General features: G+C 28.9%; 5 protein-coding genes across 5 annotated transcripts; 1 reads left to right on the top strand and 4 right to left on the bottom strand.

The window, feature by feature from the left end:
* Nucleotides 1–516: 516 nt before the first annotated feature.
* LOC124944486 (VQ motif-containing protein 9-like) lies at nt 517–1,445 on the bottom strand. Its single transcript, XM_047484744.1, has one exon. It carries the CDS (start codon nt 1,395–1,397, stop codon nt 732–734), a length of 666 nt encoding a protein of 221 aa, XP_047340700.1. The 5' UTR covers nt 1,398–1,445; the 3' UTR covers nt 517–731.
* Nucleotides 1,446–2,551: 1,106 nt separating this feature from the next.
* LOC124944487 (O-fucosyltransferase 7) lies at nt 2,552–6,010 on the bottom strand. Its single transcript, XM_047484745.1, is given in 12 exon segments — nt 2,552–2,889; nt 2,975–3,070; nt 3,138–3,335; nt 3,337–3,603; nt 3,670–3,803; nt 3,873–4,001; nt 4,087–4,267; nt 4,486–4,574; nt 4,766–4,836; nt 4,907–5,012; nt 5,177–5,254; nt 5,584–6,010. Coding segments are annotated over 12 exon segments (1,644 nt in total). The 5' UTR covers nt 5,746–6,010; the 3' UTR covers nt 2,552–2,756.
* Nucleotides 6,011–11,891: 5,881 nt separating this feature from the next.
* Nucleotides 11,892–15,212, top strand: LOC124945446 (ribosome biogenesis protein BRX1 homolog 1-like). The gene is made up of 9 exons (XM_047485890.1): nt 11,892–12,065; nt 12,594–12,795; nt 12,901–13,042; nt 13,115–13,193; nt 13,283–13,407; nt 14,237–14,338; nt 14,434–14,502; nt 14,600–14,698; nt 14,798–15,212. Exons 2-9 carry the CDS (start codon nt 12,608–12,610, stop codon nt 14,927–14,929), a joined length of 936 nt encoding a protein of 311 aa, XP_047341846.1. The 5' UTR covers nt 11,892–12,065; nt 12,594–12,607; the 3' UTR covers nt 14,930–15,212.
* A 2,963-nt stretch (nt 15,213–18,175) lies between these two features.
* Nucleotides 18,176–18,619, bottom strand: LOC124910036. The gene has a single exon (XM_047450660.1). It carries the CDS (start codon nt 18,617–18,619, stop codon nt 18,176–18,178), a length of 444 nt encoding a protein of 147 aa, XP_047306616.1.
* A 3,265-nt stretch (nt 18,620–21,884) lies between these two features.
* Nucleotides 21,885–22,793, bottom strand: LOC124910035 (homeobox-leucine zipper protein ATHB-6-like). The gene is made up of 3 exons (XM_047450659.1): nt 22,703–22,793; nt 22,254–22,633; nt 21,885–22,172 (listed from the first exon to the last, which is right to left on the bottom strand). Exons 1-3 carry the CDS (start codon nt 22,719–22,721, stop codon nt 21,885–21,887), a joined length of 687 nt encoding a protein of 228 aa, XP_047306615.1. The 5' UTR covers nt 22,722–22,793.

Genomic DNA, 22,793 nt, shown 5'->3' with positions numbered 1-22,793 from the left:
TATTAAGTAGACAAATAAATATTTAATTTAATAAACTATTTGTATTACAAATTAGTTTAGTTAAAATAAAAATAAATATTATTATTGTCGTTTATAATAAAAAATGATGCTCCTCACATATTATGAACCGATAACTTTTTCTAAATCAATTCAAAACTAAAATTTAGTGTTGATGGTAAATTCATTTACACTCTATTATCATCCTTAAATACTATACTATTAAGCTTACATTAAATAAGTTTATAAAAACCTATTAGAATAATTACAAAAGATCTTATGTAAAGATTTGATGTTCTAAATTATATAGCCATCAAACACCTGTTACCAAAAAATATTAAAAAATTAAGTTGAAATTAAAATCTACATTAAAAGATGTATTGTATTATAAAGAGAAAATCAAAGTAGGTTTTCATTCTTTTAAAAAACTTTTTATAAATTACACTTGTGCCTTATTTTCAAATAACTAAAAAAGCAGTCCATGTTTTGGTCAAAAAGACTACAAACAACATCAATAAATAATAAATAAAATATTTAAGATATACCAAAGGATTATCAAATCAAATATCAGTAATCTATGAAACAAATTTCTCTACAATCATCTTAGAATTCACTCCTATATATATATAATATATTAATAATAATAGTTACTTCTTACATTATAATAATAATAATAAACTGTATCTAAATCAAACAAGGCCTTAACCTGACAACAAAAAAGAATTGGGGATACGCTATGCTGCTGACCTAGGTGATAGGCACCCAAAAGGCAACGGAGAAGATGGTCGGAAACTCACCGGCGCCGACGACGTTATAGGACCAGATACCATGTTATGCGGCGGCGGTGGCGGAGCAATCGCCTCGTTTTGTGCCAGATCATAGTCTAAACCAGAGACTTGTCCATGGAGGAAATGCATGTAGTTGGAGAAAGGAAATTCCGGCACCGACGTGTATACCGGCGGTAACGGCGGCAGAGGCGAAAAGGGTACCGGCGGCGGTCTTAAATTAGTTGGGTATACCGGCGGCGGAAATACGAGGTTATTGATTTGTACGAGGGGCGGCGGCCGGATCCGTTGAAGACGGGAGTTGGGTTGTTTAGGTGGTTGAATCGGGCAGGGAGGAGTACCCGATAATCGTTCGTGGGCGGGTGACCCGGTTAATTTCTGAACAACGTCACGGAAATCGCTCTTATTTATGTTGTATACAGGCGGCTGATTTTGCTGAGGAGGTGCTTGAAGAGGCGGTTGCGGTTGCGGTGGAGGCGGGTCGAAAGCGGGTCTTCGAGCGGGTTTGGAGATCTTGTGATGAGAAACCTTGTTGAGATGTTTAAGGAACTGATTATCTCTATTTACGCCGCCGCCACCATTAATGGTGGTTGAGTCTGAGCTGCTTTTATCCATCTCTCTCTAAAACAATGTTGAAGACCAGTTTCTCTCTCTAGAATATGTTCTTTCTTTCTAGAATGCTGAATTATAAATTCAGATAATTTCTTTTAAATAAATCTTTACTTTTAAAAGTACCTTCTAGTCCTACAATATACTAATTATCTCATGATGTGATGGTTTATTTTTTTATATTATTTAAATACATTATAAAAAAACAAAATATATTAAATAATAATAATAATTAAGTTTGATAGTTTAAATGTTTAATTGAGTGAATAAAAAATATAGTAGTTTATTTTGATTAAATTAATTTTCATTCTTATCTACAACTAGATGGAGAAAGATAGAGAATGGCACAATTCACAAAAACATTGTTGTGGCACGCCATTTTTTATCATATTTAAATTTTTTATTTTATTTATATAATTTTTTTTTTGAAATTCTTCTTCTTGGTAGGGTTGGATAAAGAATATATTTTAATATAAAAGAAAATGATATAATTAAAATAAATTATTATATCCAAATCTTGAAACAAACAGATCCTTATGGTCAAAGTTACTGTATTATTCTTCTTCTTCCCAAATATGGTGGGGTAGGAGTTCACGGGGATCTTTTTCGTGGGACCCTTATCTCGATCTCCTCAAGGATTGGTTCATTTAATATGACTTATTTTTTAACTTTTATTTTTCATATTAGTTAATAATTTGAATGTTATACTTAACAAAAAAAAAATACATTTGTATAATTAAACTTAAGGTGAGTGTTTCAATTAAATCAATAACCTCTATTCTAAAAAATCTCATTCTGGGTTTGGATTCATTAATAAATTAAAATATCGATTTAATTAGGTTAATTTATTCGTCATAAATTATTACTAAATATATTAGTTATATTATAAAATAACACCAATAATAATAATAAACTTCTTATAAAACAATTATTCATCAGAAGGTGAAACCTAAATCCAGTTGTTTATTTCATTTGGTTGAAAGAACACAAAGCAAAACTTAAGACACATTAATGAATTCAATATGAACACAATATTCATCCATTCACATTTCAAGATTCAACTAGTTTAGAGTCTAATAAACTAATTCTACAAGTTCGATTTCTAATAAGAATACCTTAAATTAAAAGGAATGAATGGTTATGATCCATTGAGACCAAAGAAAGTAAACAATGAAAAGAATTATTACTCTTTTTTGTTTCAAAGTTACAACCATATATTTATCTATAAACACAGAAATTCAATAAACAATGAATGCATCATCCCAGTTAAATACATATGATCTGAATGAACTCTCTCAAATCAAGTGTGGTAAGAATTCACTATCTCAGAGTTAATTAGTTACCTCCGTAATGAACTAATCTAAACTAAACCATTGTGCTTTGATTCTGACACAGACAATCGGGCAATGGATTCTCGTAAAACGACTCTTCTGAACGAAACCTATCCATTCCTTTCGTTCCAGTTATCGGACCTTTTCTCTTCCGAGGAGATCCTTGTCTAGACAACACAACACAACAACAACCAAATCATTTAAGGATATGTTTTATTTTTGTTTTGTGGAATAATCATATCATTCTCTTACCTTCGTCTGTGAATTTCAAAAATGCGGTTGGACAACTTTTTCCCCTCTTTCAAAGTTCCCGCCTCTATTTTGTCAACAAGGCGAACAAGGGCTTTCCTAAACATAATCTCGTTTAACAAACTTAAATCCAAAAAAAATAAGAAACAGGGGACTAATCTTTTACCTGTCTGGAGAAATGGTCTTCCGATGTCCTAGGAAACGACGATGTCCTTCAACTGCCCTAGCCATGTTCCCGGAAAATGAAGGAATAAATATGTCACTCTCCACTGACACTATGTAGTCTAATGCAGCCATTTGAGATGCGTGATTCACAAATGGCTCAAGTTCTTCTCTCGATGACAATTTTTCCTGAAATAAATCAATTTGAGGAAAAAGAAGAAGCAACAAATCGACCACAAACTCCCAAGCCCTATACCTTGTTCATTAACAAGGGAAAACGCGATTGCAGATCAGTCATATGCGAATCACCTCCGTATATCTCTCCAGCAGCCATATATATCGGAGTGCTGGAAGGAAATCCAAAACCATTGAGGAAAACTCCTACTTCCTTTGGTGTTAAGGGGCAATAACCTTTGCTCCTCTGCTCAGTCGAATTTATCTCTTTTATTTTCCAATATGCAGTATTCTCCCTATTCATAAAAATAACAATTAAAACCCTAAACTCAATAAAACTAAAATACAAATACAATACCCACCTGGTTATCTTTAGTTCCTCAGCTTCTTCGGGTGACAAACCATGCGTACAACCACTAAAAGAAAGCATGTCTTTCTCGTATCGTAAATGCAAAGCAATATAAGGACCATAGGATCTCATACGGTCAACCAACAACTGCAAAACCAAACAGCCAAATTAAACATGTCCTACTTTTGGAAGTTAGAATTATAGATTGTGTTTTACTTTTGCCATTGCCTCGATCCTTGGTGAGAAGCGTAAAGCTTTGTAACAAGCTCGGCAACGCAACTTCTGAATATCAAGGGGAAGATTATTATTTGCTAGCCGTGAATCAGATTTCGCTGCTCGAATGACCTAAACAAAATGCAGCTAGCAGAAAGTTAATACTGCTTGCTTTGCAATAAGGAAAAATGAATTGTTCAATGACTAACTAACATACTTGATAATCAGTCCACAAGCTAGCTATCTCTTCCTGGTAATAATTTAATCCAGACCAGCTTCTGAAATTCTTTACTGCACGAGTAGCAGCTGAGAGTTTCTTAGGGAGCTTTTTCACAATCTTTACATCATTGCTCAATGAACTAATGAAATGATCTTCGTCAAAAACATCAGAAAAGTTGCTGCCACGTACAAGATAAATTAACACCAGACAAAGAGAATTCAAGAAAGACGCGGCCCAATGTGGAAACACTTAATGTTTTTGTATATGGATCCGTTCCTAGATACAGAACACCTATATCCAGATATATAAACAGATGGAAATGTATCCACATACAAAAACAGTAAGTGTTTCCATCCGGGGTTAATGTTCCAACAGCAAAACAAAAGGCTATAATACCTAGTGTCCTGCCAAAATGATCGTTTATCCAGTTCTGGAATAACAAGAGTAGCATTTATAATACGAGCCACAGCAACCATGTCGCATATCTACAATAATAAAGAATGAAATATCAATCAATTTGGAAATAAATAAATAAATCCATATACGAACAGAAGAATTGCTACTATTTTGTTAGGTTTAGTTTCTTTGGGATATATCAAAAACCGAAGCCTTTTTCTCCTTTAGAGTCTTAGAAGGCTAAAACAAGGGCAGCTAAATGAAGAGAAAGAAAACAAACCCCAGCTCGCATCTGATTCAGCCCGCCATTAGTATGAACAAGAAGGTAACCTCCAGATCCCTCCTCTGGTGCTGAAGATAAAAAACAATTTAGCGTAAAAAAAAGCAGTTAAAAAGGATTCTGATAAACAAAGTTGCATACATGTGTAGTTCGAAGACGAGTCCACACATGGACCATAATCACGTTTAGGTGGTGGCTTCCACAGCTTGGAATTGAAAATGTTCAAACTCTTCTTTGCATCATCCAACTGTCAAGTCTAAAGGAGTGAAAACATGAAAGAAGCATGACTAATTTTTTTGCAGCAAAACACATGCAAATCTAGCCCAACACACTGCCTTCCTATTGTTCATCAATTATACTTTCAATTCACATGCCAAATGGCTCATAGTTAAAGTAAAAGATGTACAAAACCTTTCGTGAAGGATGAGAAACTTCTGACAAGTGTTGATCCGTATCATCTATCTTCCAGCTTCGTTGTTCACTTGATTTCTAATCAAATTCAACCATTTAGGTTATACACAATTGAGCAAAATCATTAAGAGATGGAATCTTTCGGTTCTTAAAGAGCACTAAACACGTAAGTTTGGTAAAAGACAAATGTATGACCAGAAAGTTCCAAAACTAATACACGTATTAATCAGACGTGTGGATATATACAACCAAAAGAAGTCAAACAAAATTACCACGGAAAATGCTAGAACTGATCAAAATAGAACAATTACGAACCCTAGCGAACTCAACTAAGTTTAGCGCAATACAAATTAGCTAAAGAATAAGCGGAAGAAGCAGAAGAATCAAATAACTGAGTAATAATAAACCTTTGGAAGGTTATACGAAGAGTAATCAAGCAACTTTGGCGAGTCGGACGATGGAGAAAGATGTATATGACATGAAAACAGAGCCACCAGACTTATCGAGCCGATGGCGAATGTTAAAAACCGCCTTAGCAGTCCTAAGAATCTCCACCGCCGTTTCTGCATCTCCTTCGCTGATAAATCTCCGGTGAAGAACAAACGACTCGTTCCAGTAAATCTCGATTCCTCTTTAACCAGTCACCGTTCCTGCTTTTCCGATTTCCGTCTCAATCTCTCTCTCTCTCTATATATATATATATATAATATATATATATATGTATATAATCAAATCTATCTTCTTCGTTTGTTCTCTTTCTATAATCTAGATCCCATAGCAATCGTCGTCTCTCTCTCTCTCTGCAACCTTTGAACCTTTCCTACTATATTCGTCAGTTTTCTAGTCCAGAAGAAATTAAAATATTTTTGATAACTTAAATTCAGATCTGATCAAATGTTTTTTTCAAATAATTTTTTTTAAGTAATTAAATTATTTAATTCAATTCTTTTTAAATAATAATCCGTTTACAAAGATTCAGTCAATATTATTTCATGCCTCAAGTTATGTGACAAATAAACTAACAATTAAATTGTGACATAATCTAATAAAATATATATCCTTTTTAAAGTTTGGGACTTTTGTAGTTTTTTTTTTTATTATTAATGTTGGTAAATAAAGAACGGTTAAAATAGCTTTAATGGATATACATTTTTTTAAGTTAATTAATTTATTATTTTGAAGTTTGTGAGATTAAAGTGTATTATTAATTTATATTTATTTATTAAATATATACATATATATTAAAGATGGGCACTAATTGATTGGCTACAAATGTGTATAATTCATTCAGATCTGTCTACCTATTTTAGTGTTAATTGTTATCAAAAAGAAATTAATGCGCGTGATTAATCAATTTCAAGCGTTAGCAGGTTTTTAGGGACATTATGTTTTATTAATGGTTTTTAGATTTTTTAAAAATAAATTAATGTTATTTTAATTATTAAATCATTTATTAATTAATTTAAAATTTTATTTATTAAATTTTAAATATAAAAATATTTTAGTAATTCTACTACTTGTTGATTGTGTTTCTATTATATATATATATATATATATATATATATATATATATATATATATATATATATATATATATATATATATATATATATATATATATATATATATATATATATATATATATATATATATATATATATATATATATTTATGGTTTTTTAGTCACAAAAGTTTGTGTAGTTATATTTAAATTACTTGTATCATTTTTAATTATACATGTACTATTTTTAAAAAAATCATTCAAAAAAATTCAAATGAATTATAATTTTATTAATTAAAAGATTTTCAACAAGATTAATACAAATAAAAACAAAACCCAAAACAAAAAATTCACAATGAACTTTACAAATGAAACATAAAAATAAATCTTATTTTAGATTGCAGCCACAAAAGGAAATTTGAAATTTTTGATTCATCTTATTTGTTAAACTTTTAAATTTATTTGATGGTTTTATTTATTTATTCAGTTTGATCATTAAAATATGTTAGTTTATATTTATATATATAATTTATTCATTAAATTATTGTAAAAAATTATTTCAAAACACAATTAATTAGCTATAAAACTAAATATTCCGTCGTACAAAAGAAAGAAAAAAAATGACATAAAGGTGTCTAATGGAATATATGCTCATCCATCTCGTCATGCGGTTTTCGATCTAAATTATCTTGTTAAGGGCGGTTTTTCTCCGATTTAACTGGTAGTTAATCAAGTATGAGTCAAGATGATATTTGTGTATCCGATCTTACCATAATTATGTCATAAATAATAAACAAAATTAAATATACAATATCACCCATGTTTATTTATTTTCATATTTTAGAATAATTTTAAGTTTATTTTTATAATAATATGAAATTTTAATATATATAATATTTAAAATTTTATTTAAAAAAACATGGTATAACATTGTCATGTGAATTTCAAAAGGGAAAAGGGATGAAAATGATAGTAAAAAAGTTTTCGAAATGAAATGAGACGGGAATGATAAAATCGCCTAGTTGCATCCCTACTCTACACTAGTTATCTTAAATCAACTGCATAAATGTTTGAAAATTTATGTTATATCTAATTTTGAAAATTTATTATTATTAATTTTAGTTTGAAATTTTATATTAATATATACTTAGAAATTGTGTATTCACATTTTAAATAATTAGTAAGATATTATTTAATAGAGGAGTGATAGAAGAGAGAATTTGGGAGAGAAAATGAGAGAAGGAATGATGTGTTATTATATCAATGATTGAAAAATGATAAAATGTGAGGAGAGAAAAAAAGAGAAGAGAGAAAAATTTTGTTATTTTTTCGACCAATCAGATTGCGCCACGTCATTCTTTAAAAATTTCAATATTATTTCACCACAGTTTAGTTTATGAGACTTTTGAACTCATCAAAACTAGTGATATGATTTATATCAAGTAGAGTTATGGTTAATATGTTTTCGGGTTGAACGACATTAATCAGAACATGATTTATTTAATAATTCGGGTCAAAATCCCTAACATGCACCTCATTTGTTTATTTATAATTGTCCTAACATAACTCGATTGATCTGACTCAACTCGAACCCAAGACAATTTAACTCAATGTAATTAATATAATGTCTCTCTATTTCAAATTAAAACAACATAAAAAAGTTAACTCATAAATTCGTTTATAAAAGTAAGTAAAAAAAGCAAACACAAAATTTTATCAAAGAAAAATTTATAAGCAGGTTGACGGGTTTAGGTCATTTAAGGCTCATAAGTACTTACGGGTCATAATCAAAATGTTATTACTTTCAAAAAAAATAAAAATGAAAACTTTCAAAAGTATAAGTAATGAAGTTATGAACATTGATCTTTCATGCATACAATTATCTTGTAACAAATATATATTCAATTGTGTAGTATTCATCCAAAAATTAACACAAACAAAAGAAGATCAATGAAAAAATAAATAAATAAGAAACAAGGAGACTAATCTTTTAATGAACCCTAGACGACCTTGAACGAACCAATCCATGATCGATACTCTTACTTGTCCTAGCTCGAAGTAACTTGGACCATAGCCCACTTTTCTTCTTGTCCATCTTCATTGACCCATGGTCCGGTACAATGACACATGATACAAAAGCCATTGACGTGCTCTTTGTGAGCATCACCGTGCTTTTCTGGTGAATTTTTCTTAAGAATGACATAGAATATTGTCTTTTTGACTCTATTGAAATCCGACCATCGTAATGTTGACATGGAACCGGAGATGCATAAGAGGAAATCGAAGAAATTGACGACAAAGAAGAAGAGAACGAAGAAATCGAATTATAGTTTCTCAAAGATGATGTTGTCGGTATCTTTGAAAGCCTCTCGTTCAAACAAATGGAGCATACTCCGGGGGATTGTTTGTGCTTGGGGTGCTTATTGCAACTTGCCATCCTATTGTTTTCAATAGTTTGTTTCATTTATTAGTCTTCGATCTAGGGTTTGTAGGAAACGAGTATAAATAGAGAAATTAAGGGGACTTCCAATGTGACCTTCTTGTAAGGTTCATAAGAAATGAAATGGCTCCTAATTTTGACTAGTTTAATTAAGCACGAGACATTTGGAAAAGTCTAGATAGAAAATAAATATAGACGGTTGTGATGATAGGAGAAGAAGTCGGTGGTTAAGGTCATATGATGGGTCATGGGTGCTTTTCAAGTCATAGTTTTGTTCTATTAATGTATTTTAATATTTCAACTTTTGTTGTATCGGTTTGTTTTTAATTTTTGAATAATACATAATACAAATTCATTCTTAGAAAAAATAAAGTATACACCTCCAAAAAAAAATTTAAAATCTTTTGCCCCTTTAATTTTATTTTGTTTAATTATAAACAAAATTTTCTTAAGTCTTAAGTTAAGTACAAATCAAATATTTGAAATTGATTTTAGCCCCTGAACTGTGACCTTTATTTATAAAAGTAAATAAATTAACATAAATCAATATTGAAAGTCATCCAACATTATAAATACATGATATATAAAGTTATTATTTTATAACTTTGGTACCTATTGAACCATATTATGTTTATGTATACATTAGTTTTTGTTAGAAGTTTGATACACTATTGTTATATTTAATCAAGTTTATATAATTAAACACATCACTCAACGACAAATACTACCAAAAATAATTCATAAATTTTGTTTGGCATAGGAATGGGACATAATCCTTTATTTTTATTTTTTAAATTTTCAATTTTTCAATATTATTAACTAGTTCCTTCTCAATTTCATAAAAAGATGCCAATATCCAAATTGACCCAATTTATTAAAAAAATTAAAAATAATCATTTTCTTTTATGCTCATCTCAAATTTATAAAGTCCAACGTAACTCTATTTCTGAATTCGTCTGGGTATCACTATTTTTAAAAAAAAAAATATAAAACCATAATTGTACGTGCTTAAATATTTTATCAATTTCAAAACAATTTAACTTATTTACAATATTAAAATATTATTAAAAAATAATATAAATATTGGTAATATTCAATGGTAATTAACTAGTTTGTTAGTTTATTAAGCTGAATGAAAATTTTTGGGTCATGTGTATGTATGTGTATGTGTTATCAATAATATATATAATATGGAATTAATTATTTTATATTGAAAAAATATATAAATATTAGAAAATAAAACTAAAAATAATAGAAATGTCTAAATAGGAACTATTTCCTGTCCTACCCACCTTTCAAACAATTTTTCCCAAACTACCCACCTTTTCATTCACATTCCCAAACTACCCACCTTTCTCTCTCTAAATCATTAATCAACCCATTAATTAACTCATTCTCTATCTTAACCCACTAATTAACTCTCTCTCTCTTTCAACTATTAATTAATATCCTCACTTTTAAACTATTAATTAATTCAATTAAAATATATTATATAAATATTAAAATAAAATAACACATATGTTTTATTTTTATTTAAATCTATAAATATAATATATATAGTTCAAATTAAATACACAAAATTAAATAATTTAAATAGCTATTATAAATTAAAATAAAATAGAATATATTACATAAACGGGAACTTGAAATAAAATATATTACATAAACATTAAAATAAAATACATTACATCACAATAAAATACATAACATAAGCATTACAATAAAATAAAATACATAATAAATATTAACCACGTTCAATATACAATAAAATGCATATTTTATCTTTATAATTCAATTTTATGATATCTACTCCATTTTTCACAAGAGCAAAAACCTCTATATAAATTCACATTATGTTTGTTACCACCCTTCCAATATCCATTTATGGTTCTGTATTGTGCATTAACGATTTCGAAGACTCCTCTTTGTTCATTGTATGGAATAACCTTGTGTGATGATGTTTTTTTCTCAACAGTTTCAAATAATTCTCTTGACCTTTGACAATAAGTTTGACCATTTTGAAGGTCATTAAACGTCGCAGTTTCAAATATAAAAAAAATGAATTATAAAGATAAAATATGCATTTTATTGTATATTGAACGTGATTAATATTTATTATGTATTTTATTTTATTGTAATGTTTATGTTATGTATTTTATTGTGATGTAATGTATTTTATTTTAATGTTTATGTAATATATTTTATTTCAAGTTCCCGTTTATGTAATGTATTCTATTTTATTTTAATTTATAATAGCTATTTAAATTATTTAATTTAGTGTATTTAATTTGAACTATATATATTATATTTATAGATTTAAATAAAAATAAAACATATGTGTTATTTTATTTTAATATTTATATAATATATTTCAATTGAATTAATTAATATTTTAAAAGTGAGGATATTAATTAATAGTTGAAAGAAAGAGAGGAGTTAATTAATGGGTTTAGAGAGAGAAAGTGAGTTAATTAGTGAGTTAAGATAGAGAGTGGGTTAATTAATAGGTTGATTAATGATTTAGAGAGAGAAAGGTGGGTAGTTTGGGAATGTGAATGAAAAGGTGGGTAGTTTGAGAAAAATTGTTTGAAAGGTGGGTAAGACAGGAAATGATTCTCTAAATAGCCGGACTTGAAACAAGGCCTTTTTTTGCAGATGGATCAATCCATGTGGAGCCCAACTAAACAAATAACCATTGGACTTTCGAAACTGAAAAGCCCATTAGTGAAGAAGACCCCGCTTCTAGGGCTAATATAGGCGCATGAAGAAAGGGAGAAGACGAGCCAAGGGTGACCACCGCCATTAATCTTCGCTTCCCGTTTGATTGAATACAGAATCTCTATATTCTCCAATTCTTTGTTCAAGCTCCAGGTGACCGAGCTCTAGTTTTGTGAAGCAGCGGCAATCCAGTTGATGACTAGGATCATCAATTTGTTTATCCGCTCAATGTAAGTGTTTTGCTACTCTATGGTCTAGCTGTGAACATACTGTAATTGTTGATTGATGTTCATTCTTTAAATATGTTGTTAAATTTGGTTCGAGACAATTCCTAACCTAGCTTATCAAAATAGGATGCTATAATCATGGAAAGAAAGTTGAATCATTGTTTTGCTTCAATTCTCTGTTGTAAGGACAGGACTGTATGTGTTTATCAAATGTTCGTTTTCCTGTTGATTGTTTCAGTTTTTCTTCAAGATTTCATCGTCCTAGCTTACTAATGATTACTAGATTAGTTTGAGGGCATGAAGATGATACGCTTCATAACACAGGATAATCATGTTTTTTTGTAGTTAGATAGTTATTCATTAGTTAAGTGAGATGATTACTTTCATTCAAATTAGAGTAGGAGTGGAATTTTACTAAGATTATACTAGCTGGTATTATTTATAGTGCTCCTTTTGTTCTTAGGTAAGGTTGTTCTGTGTCTATTCACTTTATTTCCTTGTTTTCTTAGAGAGATTCATTCAATTTTACAGAAATTTGTGACTTAATGGGTAAGAAGCGAAAACATACCGAAGTGGTTGCTGTCCCCGAGAAGAAAAATGATGCTGCTGAAGAGAGACCTCAGCGAACACTTACGGGATGGAAGGATAAAGTTGAGGAAAAAGAAACTGATTCTGTAATATTCAGAAATAAGGAAAAGGTTTTGGTTACTTGTTCCCGCAGGATTAGTTACAGGTTCGACATTTGCTTTACTTTCGCTTAATTTCCGATATGTATTACTGATTTTAGGGTTGATATGAAATAAAGAAAACTCCTTGTGTGGGATTTTGTGATTTGCAGGTATCGACATCTGATGATGAATGTGATATCGCTATTGCCTCACTGTAAGAAGGATAACAAGGTTGAATCAAAACAGAGCAAAGGAGCAACTTTGAATGAGCTCGTAGATCTTAAAGGATGTTCTTCAGCTCTGTTCTTTGAGGTACTTTTCTTCTCCGATGTAATTTATCTAGATATGCTCTTCGATGCTTACATGTTTGTTTTCTATTCACAGTGCAGAAAGCAGAGAGATCTTTATTTGTGGATGGCAAAGAGTCCTGGTGGCCCTTCTGTGAAATTCATAGTGAATGCTGGTAATGTTTCCAATACAGCTTTGAAGATTATCCAAAGCCAGCAATTTTTATTACCCTGACTTTTCTTTTTCTGTTTTTTGTTTATGAAGTTCACACCATGGAAGAACTGAAGCTTACAGGAAATCATTTGAAAGCTTCACGTCCTATTTTGACATTTTCAACCAACTTTGATAGCTCTCCTCACTGGAAACTCATTAAAGAAATTATTATGCAGGTATATGAATGTTAAATTCTCACTTTGGGTTGAGCAAATTAAGACTTATTTCTTACTCTTTCCAGTCTCAGTTTTCTCTCACTTATGGGATGTTGAACTAGACCTGGTTTTGAAACAACCAATAATTTTTGAATAATTCAGATCAGTGGTCTTAATGGTTTTACATGTCGGTGTACGCTAAAAACCTTCTAACCATTAAACGCCTTCCATCAACTATCCAACCACCCGTTTACCATAAAATTTATACAGTTTGTAGGCCTCCGGCTTGAAGATCAAGGTCTTGTTTGACCAAATAACCCTTTACTCCATAATTCAAATAAATGACTAAAATACCAAAATACCCTTTATTATCTGTAACATTTTAAATTTTAAAATACAAAAGATACTCATCTAATTCAAATAATCCATTTCTTCATGAAACAAGTTTATTTTTTCATTCAAATAACCCAGAATATTTCCAAAGAAGTCCTCATCAAGCTCAAATTTCACTGCTGAATTTGGACTAGATATATTTTGTTTCCAAACAGAATCTCATCTGGATCCTCACCCACAAGGGAACGCTAGATGAAGCAGTGTTTCCAATCAATCCATTGCTTTCTTATTACTTATAAATTTATTTGAGGAAACAAATGATAATGGTGTTCAGCAGAATATACTACAAAATGTTATTGCTTTAAATGATATATTTTTTTCTTTCTTTTTTTGAGAAATTAATGATTTTTACTATTCTCATGGTTTCTCCAATGTCTGTCTGATTGGGTGATACTCCATCATGCTGGACAGTACTTGCATATTACATTACTGCACTAACCTTTTTCTTTTTGTACAGATATTTGGAACCCCAAAGGATCATAGGAAGTCTAAACCGTTTCACGATCATGTGTTTGTCTTCTCCATTCTTGATGACCATATTTGGTTCCGTAATTACCAGGTTTATTATGAATACATTGTCACTTCTACATTCTCTTTATTACATGTTGGTATGAATGGAAATATTGAAAATTATTTTTTGGATTATGTCAACAGATATCGGCTCCACACAGTGAAATCGACAAAGTTGATCGGGGTGGTTTGGATAAAATGACCCTTGTAGAGGTTTGGCAAGATGACATTCTTATTACTATGTAGAAACAAAATAGCCCAATGTTTTTTTCTTTCTAATCTAAGATTGGTATTTGTTTTTATGTCACAGACTGGTCCTAGATTTTGCATGAATCCAATCAAGATATTTGGGGGCAGCTTTGGGGGGCCGACACTCTACGAGAATCCATACTATGTTTCTCCAAACCAGGTACATTAATCCTTCATCTCAGATATTAGACACCTTTATTCGCTGTGGTTTATAAAAAGAAAACTAAAATGGCTTCAACATTTTATATAATATGTCCAGATTCGAGCACTAGAGAAAAGAAAGAAGGGTAGTAAATTTGCGATGAAAGTTAAAGCTAAGATTAGGAGAAAGCAACATGAGGACGCAAATCCTCTTGAGCGAGACGAATTTGCAGATATGTGGCAGGATTGATGAAACCCAATTGCCTTCATCGGACTCTTTTTATTTCTTCCTAGAACCAAGTGGTCTCATGATTTTCGCAACACCCCGAACTAGCACACTTTTTTGTTATTGTTTTGATAGTTTGAATCGATGTAGCATGTATTGAATTACCTTTTTATTTGCTATGTCTTGGTACCTTTTATTGTATTGCACTATCTTCCTTTTTGTTAGAATCATTTGGATGAAAACCTTAGCTTCATGTCTCAGTGATTTTGTTTTTCTTTAGTGTTTAAAAAAAAATTATTTTGCTTCCTTTCAGGCTGAATTCTATTGTTAAAATGGTTCAAAGTTTGACCTTAATAAATATAAAACTTTTTCTCTATTGAGATTTTATTAAAATATTTCACATTATTAATTATTTGATTTCTTTTAAAACATATTATAGGTCAAACACATCTTCATCCAATTAATTCAACAATTATAGAGTAACTGAGATATCAATTACTGCTTCAAATACTTGACAGCCCACATCCATACATAAAAAGATGAAACTTATATTTCAAATACTTTGACACTCTTTATCTTACTTTAATTTTGGTATATTTTGATTTTGAGTTAGCATTGTATTGGTATTATAATATTTATCTTACTTTAATTTTGATATATCTTGATTTTGAGTTAGCACTGTATTGGTATTATAATATTAGAATAATATATTAACTTAACAAAAAAAAATCAATTTAATATGTTAAGAATTACACAAAATTAAAATTAAAGATATTTAAAATAAAATAAAATATTCTTTTTAAAATCTAACCTTCTTATAAATTATCAAATGTTAAGAATAAAAATTATTTACAAAAATTGAAGTTAACCAAAATAAATATAATAATAATTTTCAAGTTAGATTAAAATGTAGGCTAGGGTGTTTTGTATTTGAAATAAATTTGGTAACATATTAAACTTAATTAATTTTATTTAAAAAAAATATTTTATAATAAATAAAATTAATAAAATGCCTAAAAATTATATATATATATATATATATATATAATAAATAATATTATAATATAATTATAAATTTAATTCAAAAATAATATTTATATAGTTAAATTAATATCACATCTCTCTCTATATATATATTTATAAATATTATCTCGGTATATCCCGGTATACTTAAATTTTGAAAATCTCATATATTTAACTTATCAATAATTTCGATATCGATACTATAATTAAAAATTTTTTTGGTATACCAAAAAAATTGATATTTTTAATATATTATGGTATAATATTTTACCTAAAATAATTATCGGTAACATATTAAACTTAATTAAGTTTATTTAAAAAAATATATTTTATAATAAATTAAATTAAATTAGTTTTATATATTGAAAAATAAAATGGCTAGAAATTATATATATATATATTAAATAATATTATAATATAATTATAAATTTAATTCAAAAATAATATTTATATAGTTAAATTAATATCACATCAATATAGTTTTTAAGTATTATATATATATATATATATATATTAATTTATAAATATTATCTCTGTATATTCCCATATACTTAAATTTTGAAAATCTCATACATCTTATCAATAATTTAGGTATCGATACAATAATTTAAATTTTTTTTGGTATACCAAAAAAATTGATATTTTTAATATATTGAGTATAATATTTTACCTAAAATATCGATAATTTTTCCCCTATACATATTATATCCGTTTTTCATGCATTAATGGTTCAAAATCCCACCTAATATATACAACATCCATTGGCGGAATAACCATAATCGAATTCACAATCTTCTAAAACAAACTAGGTTTAAGAACTTTTAGTTGATTAGGTATTTTTTAGTTGATTAGGTACGTACATGACCCGTTACTTAATCTATTATCGTTTATTAGTAAACCTTAAGATGATAAAGATGAAAAATAAAATATGAAAAAGAAACCAACAATATCCATTGTCACAATAGATAATATTAGAAATTGTCCGTGTCTAATTCTTTAGTATAGGTGTCCATGTCTAATTGAACATTTATATTTATATATTTGAATATATATTTGTTTATTTAGATTTTTTTTAAACAGGCTAACTTTGTGCGAAATTGTTTCATAAAGGTTTTTACTACTCCTTGTAAATGTACATTTCATTTGACTTTTTTTAGAATTAATTCAAGAATTATATATTAAATTAAATTACAAAATAATAGTAAACAAAATAAAAAATATACAAATAAAAATCTATATATTAAATATTACGACATTTGTAATAATTAGTTTTTTAAGAAAGAAAATTCAACAATATTCTTTCAAATTCTTGGCGGTGACTCTAAATATCCATATACGTGATATACGTGATGGGTCTAGCAAATCAATCAAACAATGTCGTAAAATCTCTATCAAATATTTTGAGCGGTATTGAAAATTGTTCTTGATCGAAGGTTAATAAACAACGTCAAAAAATATTCGATCAAATGATAATTAATCATCTATTGGGAAAAAAATTGTGATAAATCCGAAGAAATAATGGAAGTATCGAATTAATGGAAGGATACTTGTAAGAAGGTCTACAACAACTTGAGAAATCAATTTCAGTGACTCTTTATTGAAAAGACAAAAAAACAAATTCAGATCCGATAACAATTATCTTTTTTGTTGTAAAGAAGAAACAAACTTGAACTCGAGAAATAATCACTAAGAGTCCAATCAGAAGATTTAAATGAATATTATTTAGAATCTCAAATTATAAAATTGAAGAATAAAAATCCGATTCAGTCACACAAGATATCGCAACGAAAAAGATATAATACCAACTCAAATCTAAGTGTTGAAAAAAATAGACACTTGCGTATTCTTGAGAAACCAGCGGTTATATAGAGATGGAGGAGCACCTGTTTGAGAAGTACCCCTCACAACGGTAGGTTCTTACGCGTTCCTCTCCGATGCAAAAGAAACATTGAAGGAAAATAAGAAAATGACTTTTCAACCTTTCTTCTCAAGGAGAATCATGAATTAGAAAGACTTCTTCATTTGTTGCAAAAACATAAAAATCTAAATTTTGAAAATAGAAATTATGGACAATACTAGATCAAATCTCTCCATATTTACATCTCCACATTCTTTTACATTGATCATATCATGCATGCAATCTTGTAATAAAGGGATAATTTTCATTGTGTAGTATCCATCCAAGAAATTAAACAAACAAAGAAGATCAAGGAAAAAAATAAAAAAGAGAAACACCACATCAATCCTTTAATGAACCCTAGTCGACGCATTTACTCTTTCTCTCGTGGTCCTAGAACGAACCAAGCCATGGTCGATACTCTTACTAGTCCTAGCTCGAAGTAACTTAGACCAAAACCCGGTTTTCTTCTTGTCCTTCTTCATTAACCCATGATCCGATCCAATATCTCTTTTTCTATGATCAAACTCAAAAGCCATGGACGTGCTCTTCATGAGCATCACCGCACTTTTCCCGCCCAAAGAAAACCGACCATCGTTATAATGTTGATATGGAACCGGAGATGCGTCGGATGAAATTGAAGAAATTGACGACAAAGAAGAAGAACACGAAGAACGCGTATTATATTTTCGCAAAGATGATGTTGACGATATCTTGGAAAGCTTATCGTTCAAACAAATGGAGCATACTCCGGGGGATTGTTTGTGCTTGGGATGCTTCTTGCAACTTGCCATATTCCTTTTGTTTTCCATATTCATTAGTCTTGGATGATTTTGTAGGAAACTAAGTATAAATAGAGAAATTAAAAGGGAATTTTCATGTGACCTTCTTGTAGGGTTCATAAGAAATTAAATGGCTCTTAATTTTGACTATTTTAATTAAGCTAGAGACATTTTTGAAAAGTCTAAATAAAATTAAATATGTATATTGACGGTGGTTGAGAATCTTGAGATTGTGCGAGGTTTGGCAGTGGAATGCACGTAATAAAGAATTGAATTGAATTTAAATTAAATTAAAAAAAACATTTTAATGTTTTATTTTCCTTATTTGGAGGCGGGGCGGCGTGTAAAATACTGTACGCCCACATTGGAATTTCAAGGAAAAGTTCATCATTTCTTACTTTAAATATATATTTTCTCTTTTTAATATAAATATTAATTTTTAATATTTTTATAAGCAGCATTTTTTATTACTAACAAATGGATAAGGAAATCTTTAGAATTATCAAAATATAATTAAGTCGGGCACAACAATAAGGTTTAATGACTGTCGTCCAATAATTGTTTAAATTTTAAAAAATATATAGATATATAATGAGTTTATGAATAAGAATTAATATCTAAACTTATTTTAATAGTTAAAATTTTAAACTATAAAATATTTTAAAATTAAAAATACTAATAGTAAAAATGCCTTTACATTTTTTAGAAAAATATAAAAATGTTACATATTATTATATTATTATTGATGTTATTTGTTTTTAAATATATTTTCATTACCTAGTAATTATTTTTGACGAACAAATAAACTTGATGTTTAACTGGCTTAATTGAACTGATCAATAAATGAAAACTGATTATTTTGAATTTTCTTAAATCTTTTTTTTTTTTACATTGCAAGGTATAAATTGATCAAACCATTTACATTAAGATGAGAATAGAACGTTAAACTCGTTAAGATATATAGTTTAAGTTAGATCAAAGAATTCAATCTCGATTTTTCACTAGAAAAACAAATAAAAAGTCATAAATTGATACCGCTTATATGGTAGGGATAGTGTTTAATTCAAAAATAATATTTATAATTGATGACATTAAATTTCACATGAGAACATAATCTCTAACTTTATTACCAATTTCCACAAAATCACTTTATCACCTACTATGCAGTTTTCATTTAAAAGATATCTATATATTTCAGGACTCTATACACATTAATCAAAATATTTGTATTAATTAATTAATGTTTGTAACTCACTTTTTCAATAATAGGAATTTTTCTACTTTGAAGAAAGAAAACAAATTTGAAAGTTGGAATTGTTTTGTTTTATAAATTCAGAACTGCATTATAATATTTTACATACAATTAATATAACCATAATCCTAAGAGTCAAATCGTGACCACCATTCTATAGAAACAAAGATTAAGAATAATCGTGACTACCATCAAAATTCAGACTTCTTTGGTTTGTTTTAAAATAATTAATAAATATAATTAAAATTAAATTAATTATAATGTACTAAAAGTCTATACATATTTTAATATTATTTCTTTTCTTGAAAAACATGATTTATTTTATTGAGAAAATTAACTAATATATTTTGTTATGATAGTTTTATTATTATTTATATATATATATAGGAAGTGAATAATTTCACTTCAATTTAAATGTTTTTATTAAAAAAATGAAATGAAATGTAAAGCATTGTTACAGCTGTTTCCAGGTAAAAGAGGAATAAAAGAAAGGAGAAAATTCAAACAATACAGACAATTCAAAACAAGGCCAAATCCACAAAACTAGTGGTAGCTGGTAATTTATTAATTGTATTTATATGTTTCTGTAAAATCATCTAAAAAAAATAAAAATAAAATAATTATATTGGATTATTTGAATATTTTGTAATAATTAGGGTTAGACTGGACCTCTTTCTTAGTATGGCCCCAAAAAAGTATTAAGAATAACTTCTGTATAAAGAAAAGAAAGTGATGTTCTTTTGTTGACAATTCATGTTGGTCGAGGAATCGGATGGTCATTTTAGCGGGTTGAACAAACCAAACATGAACTTAATAGGTTTACTATTCGGAACATAAACCTCACATGTTTATTTGTATTTGAGTTTGGAGCGGGTTGAACAAACCAAACATGAACCTAATAGGTTTAGGTTACATGTTTATTTGTAATTGACCCGAAGTCGACTAATTGGCCCGATTAACCTATTACTCGAATAAATTTTTATCACACACTCACTTAAAAAATTAAGTGAGTAGGAAAAGACAAATAAAAAATCATACAAAAGAAAACTGTAAACAGTTTACATTAACCCGTTTTTGACATGTTTATTAGCCATGTTAATTGAGTCAACTTAATTTTTACCTAAACTTAAAAATACATTATCCTAACATAATTTTTTTTGATTTTAGGGTTAAATATTGACAGCCCTAGCAATAATTGATCCGCACATTCTTTCTTATCAATCGCATGTTAAAATATATTTTATTTTTATATTATATATTTATACCATTAAATTTTTAATCAAATAATTCATTTTTTTTTTCAATTATTTTTTTAAGAATACCAAGATAGGTTATTTGAGTGACTTCTATTGTTGTTCAAATAACCCATAAAATTATGATACTTTTCTAGTTTAATTCACATAAGATTTTAACTCAATTTGACTGGTTAAATTGGTGTAAAATTGAAAAGAAATCTTGATTCTACCCTTTTCTTTTTTTAAAAGGTTAATTTCATTGAAAGCATGGTTTCCTAGGGACCATCTGAGCCCAAATTTCTTCTTGGGCTTTTAGACCCATGAAACTTTAACTTAATCTTTATCCTAAGAACCAATATGGGCCCAATCTATTCAACATATAACATGAAAAACCCATTCTATATAAAAATTATTTTCGGCACATCAATATATAATATTCAAAGACAAATACTATAATATAAAATAGACAACCATACAAATAAAATTAAAAGTCATTTTTTTCAACTCTCAAGAATTTGTCATGCATAATAGTTAATAAAAATGAAGATCATATAATTTGAATAAATTATTATTTTATAACACATGTTCAATGAGATCAATAGTCACCGCATTTGTCGGCTCCATTTTGACATCTCAACCGCCATAAGGAAAAACCATGAAATCAAAATTAAAGCAAGTCCATGTCACATTCAACAAAAGTATATATTTATATATATATATATAATTAATTATTTATAATCCTAATTAATAATAATAATTATTATTATTATTTACCCAACTTTTTTTATAATTAGTAAAATGTGGGTGGCTGATCAAGTGAAAAGAAAGAAACAGAGTCATGATCTACACCAAACAAGTTATGTTCTTCTTCTTCTTCCTTAAATAGTTGATTGCTGTCTGATAATCCTCCTCTCAGACCACCCAGGAGCCGTTCGATCTGGGTCCGGTCGCAGCTGCCATTGCCTCCGGCGCCGGCGCCGGTCAGGGTCCAAGGGACAGCCACATTGTTGTAGTTTGTCTCTGATAATAACATGGGTGCCGGTTGTTCTTCAACGATCTTCTCTTTCAACTCTCTTAGCTGCAATTTATGAACACAATTATATTAAAACTGACAATTTGTGAATTGTGATAAACTGATAATGAGAAATAGTTATTTGACCTCTGAGATTAGAATTTGATTCTGGGTTTGAAGATTTGAAAAGTTGAGTTTAAGCTCATCGTAATTAGCTTGAAGAACTCCATAATCTCTCTCTAACTGCTTCGTCTTCCACCTTGCTCGACGGTTTTGAAACCAGACAGCAACTTGACGAGGTTGAAGACCCAATTCCTCGGCGATCTTCTGTTTCTTGTCGGATTCAAGTTTATTTTCAATTTCAAATATCTTTTCCAATTTCCTGACTTGATCTTCGGTCAGACGCCTCTTTCTTTCTGAGGTCTGACCATTTTCGTCGACGCAATCTTCGTCTTCCATTCCGTCTAACATGGCTTGAAACTCGGAACTGTAAATGAAGCTTCTTTTTTGATTCTTCTTCATATTACCTGTTCAATTTTGGGCATAAGAGAAAAGTATACAAGTTAAGAAAGAAAAAGAGAGGATGGGTTTTTAACCTTGAGGGGAATAAGCCATTGTTTGTATGAAGTCTGAAACTAGATGAGATTCACTAGAGAGGTAAATTCAGGGGGAAAAGAAGAAGCTTTT

This window comes from Impatiens glandulifera, chromosome 7 (assembly GCF_907164915.1).
Source record: "Impatiens glandulifera chromosome 7, dImpGla2.1, whole genome shotgun sequence".
Taxonomy (NCBI): domain Eukaryota; kingdom Viridiplantae; phylum Streptophyta; class Magnoliopsida; order Ericales; family Balsaminaceae; genus Impatiens; species Impatiens glandulifera.
The sequence above is the reverse complement of the archived record's forward strand: the minus strand, read 5'-3'. Positions and strand labels throughout refer to the sequence as shown.

Excerpts from the sequence above, each read along its gene's own strand:
- LOC124944486 (XM_047484744.1), bottom strand. The coding sequence starts at position 1,397 with ATGGATAAAAGCAGCTCAGACTCAACCACCATTAATGGTGGCGGCGGC.
- LOC124945446 (XM_047485890.1), top strand. The coding sequence starts at position 12,608 with ATGGGTAAGAAGCGAAAACATACCGAAGTGGTTGCTGTCCCCGAGAAG. Across the intron at positions 12,796-12,900 it reads TCCCGCAGGATTAGTTACAG|GTATCGACATCTGATGATGA; the intron begins GTTCGACATTTG and ends TGTGATTTGCAG. Across the intron at positions 13,043-13,114 it reads CTTCAGCTCTGTTCTTTGAG|TGCAGAAAGCAGAGAGATCT; the intron begins GTACTTTTCTTC and ends TTCTATTCACAG.
- LOC124910036 (XM_047450660.1), bottom strand. The coding sequence starts at position 18,619 with ATGGCAAGTTGCAAGAAGCATCCCAAGCACAAACAATCCCCCGGAGTA.
- LOC124910035 (XM_047450659.1), bottom strand. Across the intron at positions 22,173-22,253 it reads ATCAAATTCTAATCTCAGAG|CTAAGAGAGTTGAAAGAGAA; the intron begins GTCAAATAACTA and ends CATAAATTGCAG.